At 38.6% G+C, this 18,108-nt stretch overlaps 1 protein-coding gene across 9 annotated transcripts in view; it reads left to right on the forward strand.

Moving 5' to 3' along the window:
- Nucleotides 1-18,108, forward strand: part of DIP2B (disco interacting protein 2 homolog B) — a 208,434-nt gene that overhangs the window by 112,515 nt on the left and 77,811 nt on the right. For all 9 annotated transcript variants that reach the window (XM_070494879.1, XM_070494881.1, XM_070494880.1 and 6 more), the window contains exon 3: nucleotides 3,094-3,222. In XM_070494879.1, coding sequence (XP_070350980.1) covers nucleotides 3,094-3,222 — 129 coding nt within the window. The remainder of the gene's footprint in view (nucleotides 1-3,093; nucleotides 3,223-18,108) is intronic.

The following is an 18,108-nucleotide window of genomic DNA, read 5'->3' on the forward strand; positions in this document are numbered from 1 at the left end:
TTATTTAAAAAACAGTTTTATCTAACTGCTGACTGTAAATCTTGAAGCATTTAGACGCTTCTAAACTAAATTATTCTGATTGCTTTCTCTTTAGAGTCTTGGGAGAATTTTGTGGTTAGGAACTGGCAGAGTTATACAGACTTAGGTTTGAATCCTGGCTCTGCCGTTTCCTGGCTGTGTGACTTTGGATAAACTAGTCCATGTCTCTATTCTCTTTTCTGTAAAAAGTTGATAGTGATAGTGCTGACTTTGTAGGGTTGTTGTGAGGAATAAATAAGATAAGATGTGCAAAACTTCTCTATGCACAGTGCCTGGCACAAAGCAAACACTTAAATGTTAGCTTTTATTATTATAGGCCAGGGTTGGTAACCTTTTCTGTGAAAGGCCAGATAGTAAATATTTTAGTCTCTGAGGACCATACAGTCTTTGTCACAACCATTCAGCTTTGCAGTGTGAAAACATCCATAGGCAATAATATGAACAGATGAGCATGGTGTGTTCTGGTAAAACTGTTTATAAAAACAGCCATGGGCTACTGTTTGTTGACTCCTGTTCTAGAGTAATAAAGCTAACAAATGAAACAAGGTATGAGAATATTAAGAATTCAGTATAGCTCTTCTGTGAAATGGATTATCAAGAGAATTTAGGTTGATTGAAAACTTCAGTTTATAACACCAGACATTACATTTCAAAATCTCAGTGTTGAAACATACTGTGCTCAGTTAATATATTTTGTAATAAAAATCTCAGCTACCAGAAACCATCAAAAATAAACATTTCTAGATCCATAAAAGCACTTTAGTGGAAAATATCCTAAAATATACTCTTCCTTCCCTTCTTAGAAACAGTATATAAAAAATAATCCAGGGGCCGGCCAGTGGTCAAGTGGTTAAGTTCACGTGCTCCGCTTCGGCGGCCCAGGGTTTTGCCAGTTCGGATCCTGGGCACGGACATGGCACCGCTCATCAGGCCATGCTGAGGTAGTGTCCCACGTAGCACAACCAGAAGGACCTACAACTGGGATATACAACTGTGTACTGAGGGGCTTTGGGGAGAGGAAGAAGAAGGGAAAAAAAAAAAGATTGACAACAGATCTTAGCTCAGGTGCCAATCTTTAAAAGAAAATAGTCTGTTTTTAAAAATATAAAAGGTTTATTTTAAATTATGTCTTATGATTTTGAGGGTGAGGAATTTGGGCAGGGCTCAGTTGGGTGATTCTTATGCTCCACATGGGAGCAACTGGGTTCACTAGGTGCTTTTCACCTGGTGGCTGGGCTGGTCTGGAAGGTCCGAGATGGCCTCCCTCACACGCCTGGTGCCTCGGCAGGGGCACATGGAAGACTGGGCCCAGCTGGAACTGTCCACTAGAGCTCTTACACATGGCCTTTCCAGCATGCCAACCCTCTTTTAAAGATGATACGATATTGTCATTATGAGTCTCATTTCCTGTAGTATCATGACGCCCTCAGCCTTTCCTGAGGTACATGAGACTGTTGCTTTCACTCCCTAGACCTCTGTGCTTTCAGTCTACATTTTTTTTCTTTTCTTTTTTTTTTTTGAGGAAGATTAGCCCTGAGCTAACTGCTGCCAGTCCTCCTCTTTTTGCTGAGGAGGACTGGCCCTGAGCTAACATCTGTGCCCATCTTCCTCTACTTTATATGTGGGACGCCTACCACAGCATGGCTTTCCAAGCGGTGCCAAGTCCGCACCCGGGATCTGAACCGGTGAACTCTGGGCCGCCGAAGCGGAATATGTGAATTTAACCACTGCACCACCGGGCTGGCCCCTCAGTCTGCATTTTTATTTTTTGCTTTATTGGCCGATTCTCAGCTGTGGTCTGGAGCAGTGCATTTGCTGGATGGGTGACATCTTACTGTAGTGGGCACATAATTGGTTATGCGTAAGCTGCCTTGAGGGCACAACTAAATGCTGTTTAAGACACTTAAGATATACCTTAAAAAAGAAGGAAATCCTGGGGAGTGGGTGAAATGGGTGAAGGGGGTCAAAAGTTACAAACTTCCAGTTATAAATAAGTCGTGAGGATGTAACGTACAACATGTGACTATAGTTAGTAATACACCATTATGTATTTGAAAGTTGCTGAGAGAGTGGATCTTAAAAGTTCTCATTGTGAGAAACAAATTTTGTAACTATGTATGGTGGTGGATGTTAACTAGACTTATTGTGGTGATCATTTTGCAGTATATACAAATATTGACTTGTTAGGTAGTACATCTGAAACTAATATAATGCAGTATATTATATCTCGACTTAAAAAAAAAAGGAAATCCTGCAATATGTGACAACATGGGTGAACCTGGAGGACATGATGCTGAGTGAAACAAGCCCGTCACAGAAGAACAGATACTGTGTGATTCCACTTATGTGAGGAATCTAAAGTAGTCAAACTCATAGAAGCAGGGAGTATATAAAGGGTATATCTCATGTTAAATGTTCTTACTACAATTAAAAAAAATTGCGACTTAGGAGCTAACACCATTTGAAAAAGAGAAAGGCTGTAAAAGATCAGAACTTAAAGTGTTTTTCTTCTGTTTACCTACTTATTTCCCCCTTCCCATGTTCTTGATAAACAGTAAATGTTGGGAGAGCAGAGTATGGGGGCGGGCTAGGGACTGGAAAGTCAGTGTTAGTAGACTTGATTTAAGGTTAGGTTTGCATAACAAGCATCGTAGTTTCGTTTAAATCATGTTTATTTGGAGTAACTTACGTTGGGAAGGCTAAAGCTCCCCAAGTTATTCTTTGTACCCCTGTGCAGGATTGTGGGGTCGTATGCACCCCACCCCGCCCCACCCCACCAGTTCTTGGAGTCTCTGGAATGTCCTTTTCACTTTACAAATATCTTCTTGCTGCTTCCCACCTATTGCCTGTTGACAGTTACGGCTCTAAGATGATATTTTTTAGCCTGGATGTCTTTGCATCATTTTTATGTATGTGCATTAAAGCTCTTTAACCCTTTACTGTTGATGAGGTAATGGTACCTACCTCGAAGTGTTGCAAGAATGCTATAAAGTGCTCAGAAACCATTAGCTATTATTGTTATTGGATAACCATCTTCCGAACTTCCTTTTTTAGAAGCTGATCCAGCAGTGCAGAAGGAACATAGAAACCAGACACCTGCTCCATCTGCAGCTCAAACTTCCGCTCCTTCTAAGTACCACCGAACTCGATCTGGGGGAGCCAGGGATGAGCGATATCGATCAGGTGAGAAGGAACTGGAAGTTACCCGTGGAGCAGTTTTCACTGACTGTAGCATGAACTGTAAATCCTGAGAGTTCCCAATGTTTGTTTTGTTTTTTCCCTTGAAGTGCCAAGAGGTCTCTATTAATTCGTTCATCAGTCACTTATTGAATACCTGTAACGTGCCAGGTATAGTAGATTCTACTCAGTATTTGCTGGGGATACAGCAACTAATAAGACGTTTCTACCCTCAAGGGCAGACGGGGAGCCAAATGAGTACAAAGGTGATATGAATAGATAAATAAGAAAGTGGAGGGCTGGGGTGGCATAGGGTGGTCCTGGGAGAGCCCAGTGGACCCTGTGGGAAGAGGCAAATCCTTCTGCATTTGCCAGAGCTGTTCATTAGGCTCTTAACTGATGGAGCTAGAACAAAAACAATGAAATTTCAAATTAGTAAACTCTTGAACTTCATTTCTTCTGACCCAAAAGGTACCCATGGCAAGGGAAAAGGCAACGTGCTGTGTCTGGTAGTGGGAGCCTGCTACAGCCATACCATGGCCAGGACTGATGAGCAGACACACAAATCATAGACCCTCAGGAGGACGCATGGCGTAGCGGGCCTGCCCCCAGCCATCTACGGCCCAGTGTACTAACATAGTCTCTGCAGCATTTATTGTTTTAAGAAGTAGCAGAAATAAACCAGAAGACTAACTGGAATGATATTTTACTTTCTCCAGATCTTTGACTCCCTTACACCAGCCAAGGTTTCCTTAACCTTTTCTTGAATTGAAAAGCAGGGTGTAGATCACATCCTCTCAGAAACTGCTTTAGAGAAAGCGACATGGTTGCAGAGCTGCGTCAGCCATTTGTGGGCTGATTATATTAGATGTATGTTTTCACACACTGGAAGGAAGGAATGAGAGGTGTTCGATCAAAAAAATAGAGGTTGCGTGCCACACCAAAATTTTCCCTGCAACCTAACTTGGCCTTGAGCGAGCTGGGGAGGCTTTCTCAGAGAATAAGACATCCAATCTGTGTGTCATGGCAGACAGACAGAGTTAGAGAAATAGCATCAGTAAAGTAGTTCATTATGGCCAGAATGTAGAATGCAAGGGCCCAGGAAGAGGTGGGAGGTGAGGCTAGACAGAAGACCAGGGACCTAATCTTGAGGAATCTTGAATACCGTTGAAGGTTTTCAGCAGAGCAGCAACAGATTTGTGTTTGTCTAGGAGCTCATGCCAGTGGCAGGCTGCATGCTTTGCCACTTCTGTGCCCCAGTGCCTGGCACAGGGCCGGGCATATATAAGAGCTAAATAGATATTGTGGAGAAAGGAAGGAATAAAAGCAGTGGTTAGTTAAGGAATGAATTAGAGGGAGGTAAGGCTGGATGTGGACGAGCATATCAGGAGCTCCTGTTTTGTCACCAGGACCCAAGGCTGATTTCCCAGACACCCAGTGTTGCCTTTTGAGCCTGGGGCCCAGGTTCAGCAGTAGCATGTTCTAACCAGTCCAGGAGGCTTTTAACCTTTACAACTCTCATCCCTGGCCTTCTGGGAGTTTTGGGTGTTTTTTTCCCTTTGTTTTCTTGTTTATTTGTTTTTACAGCATATAATAGAAGGAATAGTCAGGAACCAAAAAGATGATTTTCTGTGTCCTGTGTCCAAGCTGATCACGGATAGAAGTGAGCTCATTCAGTAGTGTGAAATTTTGACCTTCACCTGTTTAACTTTGACTTCACCTACTTCACCTACTAAAACCCAACTGTGATCTCCAGCCCCTCTACTTTTACACTAATTCTTTCAGATTTACCCCAAATATCAGAAAGTATAGTCTGCGGATCAGATACTGGAAGCAGACTGCAGAGTCTCTTGGTTAGGTGCACGAAGAGAGTTTAATGGTCGGATTTGGGAGATTTGTCTCCCTGGGCCTTTTTTTTTAGGGTAGTAATGAGAAGTAGGCCAGAGAGGAGGGAAAGTAGGGGAGAAGAGGTGATTTAAAAACCCTGGAGATCCTGGAAGCTGTGAGAGTACTGCAATGTTGTCATGATGGGGAACATGAAAGAGGAGGCATGCAAGCATGGATTTTGGGCAAGAGTCACATTTTTCAATGTATTAGGAGTTGCTCAATTAAATAGCAAGGAAAAGCTCAGCACGTTCTGAGAATCCTGGCTTCCATGAATAAGAAGAAACCAAGAGTAGCAGCAGAAGTGGAGCAAAGAAGTTGCAAACATTGGTGGGAGTTGGACTTCGCCTCTTTGCCCCTCCATTCATAGGAAGGGTTACATTTATAAGTCATGTGCTAAAATCACTTAAGAATGGAGGGTATGTTTAGTAAAATTCTAGGCATTCAGAATACAGTGATGGGTACAGAGAAAGGATTTAATATTTACGTCAGTGAATTTAACTGGAAAATCCTCTCTTTTTTGGTGGAGGCTTATTAACACCTACAACATTTCAACCAGTCATAATCAAATCTAAATAGACTTCGTGTTTCATGTTTCAGACATGGTGTAAAGATCTTATATTTATTCAGAGTTTAGATCATCTGACTTGATTCTGTTCTTTGTGCTTAGCCAAGAGGGTCTGACATTTCAAATACACTTATTTAGTACTTCTTTTTTTCTGCACATCAAGGCAGGATGCACCTTCCTATACATGTGTGTTATGATCACAAATGTGGAAAATACACAATTAGTGCCTGAGATGAAAAGTGATCTGATTGTGAGTCATTCTGACAGCTCCTTTAGTGTTAGTCTTCTGAGCAATTAGCCACCTCAAACAAAACAACAAAAACAGAAAAGGATGTTAAAGGAGTATTTCTGTCACTTTAGTCAGCTCAAACGTTAGTGCTGGAAAATGATACCCACCCAGCTTTCATGTGGTTCTGGCAGAGATGTCCGAAGTCAGCTGTGTTTAGGGACTGAACTTCAGAAGTGATTTCTTTTTTTTTTTTTTTTTTAATTAAGATTATGATAGTTTATAACCTTGTGAAATTTCAGTTGTACATTGTTAGTCATGTTGTGGGTACACCACTTCCCTCTTTGTGTCCTCCCCCCACCCCCTCCTTTCCCCTGGTAACCAACCATCAGTTCTCCTTGTCTAGATGTTAACTTCCACCTATGACTGGAGTCATGTAGAGTTCGTCTTTCTCTGTCTGTCTGATTTCGCTTAACATAATACCCTCAAGGTCCATCCATGTTGTTGCGAATGGGACGATTTTGTCCTTTTTTATGGCTGAGGAGTAGTCCATTGTGTATATATACCATATCTTCTTTATCCAATCATCAGTTGATGTGCACTTAGATTGGTTCCATGTCTTGGCTATTGTAAATAATGCTGCGATGAACATAGTGGTGCATGGGACTCTTGGAATTGCTGATTTCAGGTTCTTTAGGATAGATAGCCAGTAGTGGGATGGCTGGGTCATAAGGTATTTCTATTTTTAACTTTTTAAGAAATCTCCATACTGTTTTCCATAGTGGCTGCTCCAGTTTGCATTCCCACCAACAGTGTATGAGGGTTCCTTTTTCTCCACAACCTCTCCAACATTTATCACTCTTGGTTTTGGATATTTTTGCCAATCTAATGGGTGTAAGGTGATATCTTAGTGTAGTTTTGACTTGCATTTCCCTGATGATTAGTGATCATGAGCATCTTCTCATGTGTCTATTGGCCATCCTTATATCTTCTTTGGAGAAATGTCTGTTCATGTCTGCTGCCCATTTTTTGATCGGGTTGTTTGATTTTTTGTAGTTGAGCTGTGTGAGTTCTTTATATATTATGGAGATTAACCCTTTGTCGGATAAGTAGCTTGTAAATATTTTTTCCCAATTAGTGGGCTGTTTTTTTGTTTCAGTCTTGTTTTCCCTTGCCTTGAAGAAGCTCTTTAGTCTGATGAAGTCCCGTTTGTTTATTCTTTCTATTGTTTCCCTCATCTGAGGAGTTATGGTGTCCAAAAAGATTCTTTTGAAACTGATGTCAAAGAGTGAACTGCCTCTATTCTCTTCTAGAAGACTTATTGTTTCAGGCCTATTCTTTAGGTCTTTGATCCATTTTGAGTTTATTTTTGTGAATGGTGGAAAAGAGTGGTCAATTTTCAATCTTTTACGTGTGGCTGTCCAATTTTCCCAGCACCATTTGTTAAAGAGACTTTCTTTTCTCCATTGTAGGCCCTCAGCTGCTTTGTTGAAGATTAGCTGTCCATAGATGTGTGGTTTTATTTCTGGGCTTTCAATTCTGTTCCGTTGATCTGTGGACCTGTTTTTGTACCAGTACCATGCTGTTTTGATTACTGTAGCTTTGTAGTATGTTTTGAAATCGGGGATTGTGATGCCTCCGGCTTTGTTCTTCTTACTCAAGATTGCTTTAGCAATTTGGGGTCTTTTGTTGCCCCATGTGAATTTTAGGATTCTTTGTTCAATTTCTGTAAAGAATGTCATTGGGATTCTGATTGGGATAGTGTTGAATCTGTAGATTGCTTTAGGTAGTGTGGACATTTTAACTATGTTTATTCTTCCAATCCATGTGCATGGAATGTCTTTCCATCTCTTTATGTCGTCGTCAATTTCTTTCAAGAAAGTCATGTAGTTTTCATTGTATAAATCTTTCACTTCCTTGGTTAAATTTATCCCAAGGTATTTTATTCTTTTCGTTGCGATTGTGAATAGGATTGAGTTCTTGAGTTCTTTTTCTGTTAGTTCATTGTTAGTGTATAGAAATGCTACTGATTTATGTATGTAGATTTTATACCCTGCAACTTTGCTGTAACTGTTGATTGGTTCTAATAGTTTTCCTATGGATTCTTTGGGGTTTTCTATATATAAGATCATGTCGTCTGCAAACAGCAAGAGTTTTACTTCTTCCTTGCTTATTTGGATTCCTTTTATTTCTTTTACCTGCCGAATTGCTCTGGCCAACACCTCCAGTACTCTGTTGAACAGGAGCGGTGAAGGTGGGTACCCTTGTCTTGTTCCTGTTCTGAGAGGGATGGCTTTCAGTTTTTGTCCATTGAGTATGATGTTGGCTGTGGGTTTGTCATATATGGCCTTTATTATGTTGAGGTACTTTCCTTCTATACCCATTTTATTGAGGGTTTTTATCATAAATGGATGTTGGATCTTGTTGAATGCTTTCTCTGCGTCTATTGAGATGATCATGTGGTTTTTGTTTCTCATTTTGTTGATATAGTGTATCACGTTGATTGACTTGCGGATGTTGAACCATCCCTGTGTCCCTGGTATAAATCCCACTTGATCATGGTGTATAATCTTTTTGATGTATTGCTGTATTCAGTTTGCCAGAATTTTGTTGAGGATTTTTGCAGCTATGTTCATCAGTGATATTGGCCTGTAGTTTTCCTTCTTTGTGTTGTCCTTGTCAGGTTTGGGGATCAGAGTGATGTTGGCTTCATAGAATGTGTTAGGGAGTGCTCCATCTTCCTCAATTTTCTGGAATTGTTTGAGAAGGATAGGTATTAAGTCTTCTTTGAATGTTTGGTAGAATTCTCCAGAGAAGCCGTCTGGTCCTGGACTCTTATTTTCGGGGAGGTTTTTGATTACTGTTTCTATTTCTTTACTTGTGATTGGTCTATTCAGGTTCTCTATTTCCAGAAGTGATTTCTTTATCAAAGATCAAGATGAATTGTATGCTGGTGAGTGAGTCAAACCCAGTTAAGAGAGCTGCCTGTTTTATCAATAAGAGGCTTTTCTAGTACAGAAACTGTGAACATCTCCTTCTGACACGAGTGTCTGGGCCAGAATTTATAATGTTAGAAAATAGGTGAGTGGTTTGGTTTGTTCTGTGGTCTGATGCTGGGAATCTTTGTGGCAGAGAAGAGCATCCTCTAATTATTAATGACCCAAAAGTTATGGGCCGTCTGAAGCTTGTTTAATGTGAATAACTCCCAAGTTTTAGCAAGTTGGCTATCACATGTTTTATATCTCATGCAAAAATATACTTTCAAAATGTGTGTTTAATTAATAAGTGCAAACATTTGATTGCTGCTGTTCTTCTGTTGGGAATTGCTGTTTCTCAGTATAAGCAGTTAATCATTTGTTTTCTACGACAGCTGAGAACTGCATTTCATCTAATGTAAGAAGGATACTTTTCACGTTTTAACATATCTGAAATCAGGGTATGTTTTCTCTAAGATGGCACCATAGATTCCATTAACTGTGGCAGTTGTGGTTCACCTAAGTAAACCTCAGCACACTAAAATAGTATCATAAATGTAAATGCAGTTTAAAATTACTTCATTTCGGAGCCAAAGTAAGTTGGTACTGAGATTTTAAAAGTGATAACACAACAGTTTGGCAATATTTTTTAAACTTTAAGTATTGATAGACTTTGACCCAGAAATTTCACTTCTGGAAATTTATTTTATAAAAACACCAACATATGTGTGCAAAGATACATATACAAAGATATTTGTTGTAGTATTGTTCATAATAATACAATGGTTAAATAAGTTATGCTATGTCCACACCATGGAATTCTATGGCAGCTGATTTAAAATTCTATGAAGGCTTATTAAAAAAACTGAGGTAGATCTGTTAGTGCGGATATGGAGAGATGTACGAAAGATATTTTTAAGCAATAAATGCAAGACAGTATGTAGCATATCCAGTTTTTGTAAGTATTAATAATAACAGTAATTACATTTATTAGTATATACACAGACACAGAAACCTGGAAAAATATATACCAAACTATGGAGGTGGCATTATTTTTGGGAATTGATGGGTCTAGGGAAAATTTTCACTTCATTATATATGTATGGATTTTTTTCCAATATGTATATTATTTTTTTCCAGTTTTTTTGTTGTGGTAAAATGCAAAATACATATAAAGTTTACATACTAATTTTAAACAAAATGGCAGAGTTTTTGAAGTGATAGCTCTGGATAAATGATTTAAAGCCTTAAATCACGTTGTTCCTAATGACTTTCACTCTAAGTATGGATTCTTCTGACTTAATGCTGGGAGCTAAATGCAACAATAAGTCCCTCTGAAACCCTAATTCAGAACTTTCCTGTCTCTGTCCATATCTGATCTCTGATCTGGTAACATTTGCTAAGGTGACTGCCACTGGTACACCAGGGCCATTTTATTTCTATATTAATACACTCTCTTGTACCAAGAAAGGTAAATTGAGTTCAGTTCAGCAAGCATTTATTATAGACCTCCTGTGACCCAAACACAGTTTAGATGCTAGAGGAGCACGGATGAAAACACAGGAATCCTTTTTACAAGGTAGAGAAGCATCATGGAAGAGGGAGTGACAGGAGGGAGCCTGGGCACTGGACACTGTCGGGCAGGCTTCCTAGAGCTCGTGAAGTCTGAGCCATTTTGAAATGAAGAGCTGTTTTCTATATAGATATTCCAGGGTAAAAAAATGAAATGCAAATTAAAGTTTCACTGTCCCTCCCCACCAGCACACAGAGTAGTACCAAAATTAATGTGATATCCTAATGTTCCAGAGCTTAATACTTGGTGCCTCTGCCTTAATGAAAAACATTAAAGTGATCAGTACCTTAGAAATTGGTAAAAATGGCATGACCACTTGTTGGCTTGCAGGTAACTCATTGAACTGTACTTCTCTACTTGACGACTCAACCCACCCACACATCTGCCTTTTCATCTGTCCATGTCTACCTGTCTACCTGCCTGCTTACCTCCCCGTCTGTCTACCTACCTACCTAGCTATCTAAAGTAATGTCCTAACAGATGAGGGCGCTTGGTGTCTGTTCTGCCCCTGGTCCTTGAAGCCACACTCTACCACTTAGGAACCATGTCTTAACCGCTTCAGAAAAACAAGCCAAGAATAGGAGCAGCTACTTTAAAACTGTAAAATGACATTTTTCACTTATCTTTTTTGGGAAAGGGGAAAAAAAAGGTCCAGTGTTGTCCATAGCTGTGGGGAAATGGACACTCTCCTACCCTGTTGGTAGAAGTGTTATTTTTCTTATTACTAATGATTGGGCATTTGAGGATGTGTTTATTATCCACTCGTGCTTAGTACAGAAATCAGTAGCCTTCATATATGCAAACAATAGCCAGTTAAAAGATATAATGGTAGAGCAAACCTAATTTACAAAAGCAATAAAGGAGATAAAACATATTTAGGAATAAACTTGAGAAATGTCTAAAACCTTTATTAAGAAAACCTTAAAACACCCCTGAAAGACACAAAAGTAGACGTGGTGAATGGAAAAGCATCTTGTTCTTAGATAAGATGATTCAACATCACAGAGATGTTAGGACTCCTGAAATTACAACTATAATCTATTTCCAGTGAAAATGCTATCAAATTTGTTTATGGAACTAGAAAATATACTTTTGAAGTTTATTTGAAAAAATAAACATGTAAGAATAGCTAGGGAAATACTGAGAAGGAAGACCTATGAGGAGTGACTACACCTGCTAGATATTAAAACATACTTTCAAGGCTCTTTGATTAAAGCAGCGTGGTATGGCAACACAAATTGGCAGGCAGACCATGGAGTAGAGTAACAAGTCAGAAATGACCAAAGTACATCTGGGATTCAGTGTATGATAGAGAAAGCATTGCAAACCACTGGGGCGAAAATGTACTTCTTAATAAATGGTGCTAGGAGAGCTGGAACAAGCTAAATTAAATCCATACTTCACAGCATATACAAACAAAAACTTCAAATGGATCAGAGACCTACATTTAAAAAAGAAACCATATAAATACCAAAAGAAAACATCAGTGAAGAAAGGCTACATAAAAAAATTTTTTTTACTGTGGTAAAAAACACATAACATAAATTTACCCTCTTAACAGTTTTTGTGCATATTACAATATTAAGTATATGCACATTGTTTCACAATAGCTCTCTAGAAATCTTTCATTTTGCATGTCTGAAACTTTATACTATTGAACAACTCCCTGTTTTCCCCTCTCCCCAGCCCCTGCCAGCCACCATTCTACTTTCTACATCTTTGAATTTGAGTACTTTGGATACCTCATATAAGTAGAATCATGCAGTGTTTGTTTTTTGTGACTGGCTTACTTCACTTAGCATAATCTCCTCAAGGTTCATCCATGTTGTAGCATATGACAGAATTTTCTTCTTTTTTTTTTAAGGCTGAATAATATTCCATTGTGTGTTATACTATATTTTCTTTATCCATTCATCCATTCATGGACATTTAGGTTGCTTCCACATCTTGGCTATCGTGAATAATGCTACGATGAATATGAGTGTACAAATATCTCTTCAAGACCCTACTTTCAGTTCTTTTGAATACATACCCAGAAGTGGGATTGCTAGGTCATATGGTAGTTTTATCTTTAATTTTTTGAGGAACCTCCATACTGTTTTTCATAGCAGCTGTACCATTTTACAATCCCACCGACAGTGAATGAGGGTTCCAATTTCGCCATGTCCTTACCAACACTTTTTTTCTCTTTTTCATAATGGCCATCCTAATGGCGTGAGGTGCTCTCTCATTGTGATTTTGATTTGCATTTGCCTGATGATTAGTGATGTTGAGCATCTTCTCATATGATCATTGTCCATTTGTTTATCTTCTTTGGAGGAATGTCTGTTTAAGTCCTTTGCCCGTTTTAAAATTGTGTTACTTGGAGGTTTTGTTGTTATTAAGTTGTAGGAATTCTTTATATATTCTAAATATTAACTCCTTATGCAATATATGGTTTGCAAATATTTTCTCCCTTTCCATGGGTTGCCTTTTCACTCCATTGATGGTTTCCTTTGCTGTGTAGAAGTTTTAAAGTTTAATGTAGTCCCATTTGTCTGTTTTTTGCTTTTGTTACCTGTGCTTTTAATGTCATTTCCAAGAAATTATTGCTCATTTCAATGTCATTAAGCTTCCCCCCCTTTGTTTTCATCTGAGTTTTATATTTTCGGGTCTTTCATCCATTTTGAGTTAATTTTTATATATGGTCTAAGATAGGAGTCCAACTTCATTCTTTTACATGTGGATATTCTAGTTTCCCCAGCACCATTTGTTGAAGAGACTGTCATGTCCCCATTGTGTAGTCCTGACACTCTTGTCGAAGATCATTTGACTTCTATACCCAAGGGTTAATTTCTGGGCTGTTTTGTTCCATTGGTCTATATGTCTGTCTTAAGGCCAGTATCATACTGTTTTGATTACTATAGCTTTGTAATATGTTTTGAAATCAGGAAGTGTGAGGCCTCCAGATTTGTTCTTTTTTTTTCCTCAAGATTATTTTGACTATTTGGGGTCCTTTGAGATTCCATATGCATTTTAGGTTTTTTGTTTGTTTGTTTTGAGTAAGATTAGCCCTAAGCTAATATCTGCCGCCAATTCTCCTCTTTTTGCTGAGGAAGATGGGCCCTGAGCTAACATCCACGCCCATCTTGCTCCACTTTATATGTGGACGCCTGCCATAGCATGGCCTGACAAGCGGTGTGTAGGTCCACACCCAGGCTCTGAACTGGTGAACCCTGGGCTGCCGAAGCAAAACATGCAAACCTAACTGCTGTGCCACTGGGCTGGCCCCAGGATTTTTTTTTTTTATTTCTTGAAAAAATGCCATTGGGATTTTGATAGGGATTGCATTAAATCTGTAGATTGCTTTGGGCAGTATGAACACTTTAGCAATATTAAGTCTTCCAGTCCATGAACATGGGATGTCTTTCCATTTATTTGTGTCTTCTTTAATCTCTTTGAACAATGTTTCATAGTATACAAGTCTTTTGCCTCCTTGGTTATGTTTATTACTATTTTATTCTTTTTGATGCTGTTATAATTGGGATTGTTTTCTTAATTTCTTTTTCAGATGGCTCATAGTTAGTGTTGAGGAACACAGCTGATTTTTGTATGTTGATTTTCTATCTTGCAACTTCGCTGAATTTGTTTATTCTAACAGTTTGTGTGTGTGTGTGTGACATCTTTCGGGTTTCCTACATAAGATCATGTCACCTGCAAACAGAGGCAGTTTTACTTCTTCCGTTCCAATTTGGGTGCCTTTTGTTTCTTTTTCTTGCTTAATTGCTCTGGCTAGGACTTCCAGTGCCACGTAGAATAGACGTGGTGAGAGCGGGCATCCATGTTCATTCCTGATCTTTGGAGGAAAAACTTTCAGTTTTTCGCTTAGTTTGGTGTCAGCTGTGGGCTTTTCATATATGATCTTTATTATGTTGTGATAATTTCCTTCTATTCCTAGTTTGTTCAGTGTTTTTATCATGAAAGGGTGTTGAGTTTTGTCAAATGCTTTTTCTGCGTCTGTTGAGATAGTCATGTGGTTTTTGTCCTCCGTTCTGTTAGAGTCTTATATTAAATGATTTTCGTATGTTGAACCATCCTTGAAGCCCAGGACTAAATCCCACTTGGTCAGGGTATATGGTCCTTTTACTGTGCTGCTAGTTTTTTGCTCAGGATTTTGATGTCAATAGTCATCAGGGATATTGGTCTCTGGTTTTCTTTTCTTACAGTATCTTGGTGTGGCTTTGGTATCAGAATAATGCTGGCCTCATAAAATGAGTTTGGAAGTGTTCTCTCTTCAAGTTTTTGGAAGAGTTTGAGGATTGGTGTTAATTCTTCTTTAAATGTTTTGTAGAATTCTCCAGTGAAACCTGGGGTTTTCTTTGTTGGGAGGTTTTTGATTACTGATTCAATCTCCTTTAGTTATAGGTCTGTTCAGATTTTACTATTTCTTCTTGATTCAATCTTGGTAGGTTGTATGTTTCTAGGAATTTATCTGTTTCTTTTCGGTTATCCAATTTGTGGTATATAATTATTCATAGTAGTGTCTTGTAATCTTTTCTGTTGCGTCAGTTGTAATATTTCCTCTTTCATTTCGGATTTTAGTTATTTGAGTCCTCTCTTTTGTTCTTAATCTAGCTAAAGGTTTGTCAATTTTGTTGGTCTTTTCAAAAAACCAACTCTTATTTTCATTGATTTTTTTCCTCTTCTCTGTTTTGTTTATTTCTGCTCTAATCCTTATTTCCTCCTGTTGCTAACTTTGATTTTAGTTTGTTCTTCTTTTTTGAGTTCCTTTAGGTATAAAGTTAGGTTATTGATTTGAGATCTTCCATAACAATTTTTTTAAAAACTTTTGCATGGCAGTAAACCACCACAAACAATGTCAAAAGAAAAATGACAGCCTGAAAGAAAATATTTCTAACATATCTCAGACATAAAGGGCCAATATTAATATCCCTTACATATGAAGAACTCTTAAAAATTAAAGAGAAAATAAACTCAGAAACCTAGTGGAAAAATGGTCAAGTGACATGAACATTCACTTCACTTACAAACAAACAAACAAACATAAAATAGCCCTTGAATCCTCTGTAATGATGTTTAATTTCACTAATGATAAAAGAAGTGCAAATTAAGATTACTGAGGTACCATTTCTCAGCTTCCAAACTGGCAACAATTTCAAAAAGCTGGATGGCACACTCTGAAGGCGAGGCCATGGGGAAACAGGCACACCTGTGCATTGCTGTTAGTAATGCAGAATGAGACAAGTCGTTTGGAGGGTTATTTGGCAGGATGTAACAGAATTAAAAACATGTTCACTTTTTGATTTAGGAATCTCACTTGTAGGAATTTATGCTGGAGATATGCTCTCATCAGTATAAAAATATATTTGCACAAGGCTGTTTGTTGCATTCATTTGTAATTGTAAAATATTGGAAACATTTAAATGTTTCACACATAGGATAATAGTTGAATAAACTATGGTTTACAATGGAGTGCGATGCAGTTGTAAAAAAGAATGAAGAAGAACTCTAGGAGGTGATAGAGAATGATTTCCAGAATATATTGTTAAGTGAAAAAATATGTAGTGCAAGAAAAGTGCATATAATATGCTACCTTTTATGTATGAAAGATGAGAAAATAGACACGGTATCTGCTTGTTTTTGCAAAAAGAATTATAGGAAGGATAAACCAATAACTAAGGAGATTGGTTACCCGTAGAGAGTGGGTAGAATTGGGGATAGAAGTGGTTGTTGGGGACAGTGACACATCTTGTTGGTTACCTTTTGGAACCGTGTTAAAGGAAAACTGTTTCTCTACTCACACCACTCCTGACACCAAATATGTAGGTTTTCTTTTCTTTTTCTTTTTTTTGATGGACATGTAGTTGACATACAATATTATGTTAGTTTCAGGTGTACAACATAGTGATTCAGCATTTATATACATTACCAAATGACCACCATGACAAATCTAGTAACCATCTGTCACCATATAAAGCCATTACAGTATTATTGACTGTATTCCCTATGCTGTACATTACATCCTGTGACTTGTTTATTTTATAACTGGAAGTTTGCACCTCTTAATCCCCTTCACCTATTTTGCCCAACCTCCCATCCCTTTCCCCTCTGGTGACCACCACTTTATTCTCTGCAATTATGAGTTTCTCTTTTGTTTTGTTTTGCTTTTTAGACTCCACGTATAAATAAATTCATACAATATTTTTCTTTTCTCTGTGTGACTTATTTCACTTAGCATAATGCCCTCTAGGTCCATCCATGTTCTCACAAATAGCAAAATTTCATTCTTTTTTGTGGCTATTATTCTAGTGTGTATATATATGTATATACACACACACACCACATCTTCTTTATCTGTTCATCTATCAATGGACACTTAGGTTGCTTCCTTATCTTGGCTGTTATAAATAATGCTGCAATGAACATGGGGTGCATATATCTTTTCAAATTAGTGTTTTCATTTTCTTCGGATAAATACCCAGAAGTGGAATTGCTGGGTCATATGGTAGATCTATTTTTAATTTTTTAAAGAACCTCTATTTTCCATAGTGACTACACCAATTTACATTCCCACCAACAGTGTATGAGGGTTCTCTTTTCTCCACATTGTCACCACACTTATTATTTGTTGTCTTTTTGATAATAGCCATTCTGACAGTTGTGAGGTGATATCTCATTGTGGTTTTGATTTGCATTTCCCTGGTGATAAGTGATGCTGAGCATCTTTTCATGTGTCTCTTGGCTGTCACGTGTGGGTTTTCTACATCGAGCAATTCTCCAGTTCTCTGCAGACACCAATTAGGTGTCCTACAGTTACATTCAATTCTAACACTGACTACCTGGAGTTAGTGCAGACCCCACAGGTTAAGGGCTCATGCCCACAAGACTACCTACACCTTTAGACGCCAATTGCAAGCAGGGAGTTCCCACATTACCCACACTTCTGTCAGACTTGGCTATAAATCAGGGTTTCCACAACCCCCATCTCAGGTTTGATAATTTGCTATAATGACTCACAGAACCCAGGGAAATACTTTACTTACTATTACCAGTTTATTGTAAGGGAAAGAAATGATCAGCCAGATGAAGAGGTACATAAGGTGAGATCCAGAAGGGTCCTAAGCCCAGGAGCCTTCTGTCCCTGTAGAGTTTGGTGTGCCGTACCCTGCTGGCACTTGGATTCATTCACCAACACAGAAGCTCTCCAAACCCCTTTGTTTGGGTTTTTTATGGAGGTTCCATTATGGAGGCATACTTGAATACTTCTTTGGCAGTTGATAATTAGCTCCATCCCCAGCCCCCTCCCCTCCCTGGAGGATGGAGGGTAAGGCTGAAAATTCCAAGCTTCTAAATCATGGCTTGGTCTTTTTGGTGAACAGCCCCCGTCCTGAAGCTATCCAGGAGCCTACCAAGAGTTTCCTAATTGGAACAAAAGACGCTCCTATCACTCAGGAGATTACAAGGGTTCTAGGAGCTCAGTGTCAGGAACCAGGGCAGAAACCAAATGTATATTTCTTATTTTGTCGCATAATGTTTAATCTGCTACATTGGGAGGGACCTATGGAATATGAAGGAAAACAAATGAATCTAATTGTATTATTCGATAGATACTGTTAGATACACCAAAGGGGAAGGGGTGAGAACTAGCCCAAATAGCTTTTGAACA

Source organism: Equus asinus, chromosome 22 (genome assembly GCF_041296235.1).
Source record: "Equus asinus isolate D_3611 breed Donkey chromosome 22, EquAss-T2T_v2, whole genome shotgun sequence".
In the NCBI taxonomy this organism is placed as follows: Eukaryota; Metazoa; Chordata; class Mammalia; order Perissodactyla; family Equidae; genus Equus; species Equus asinus.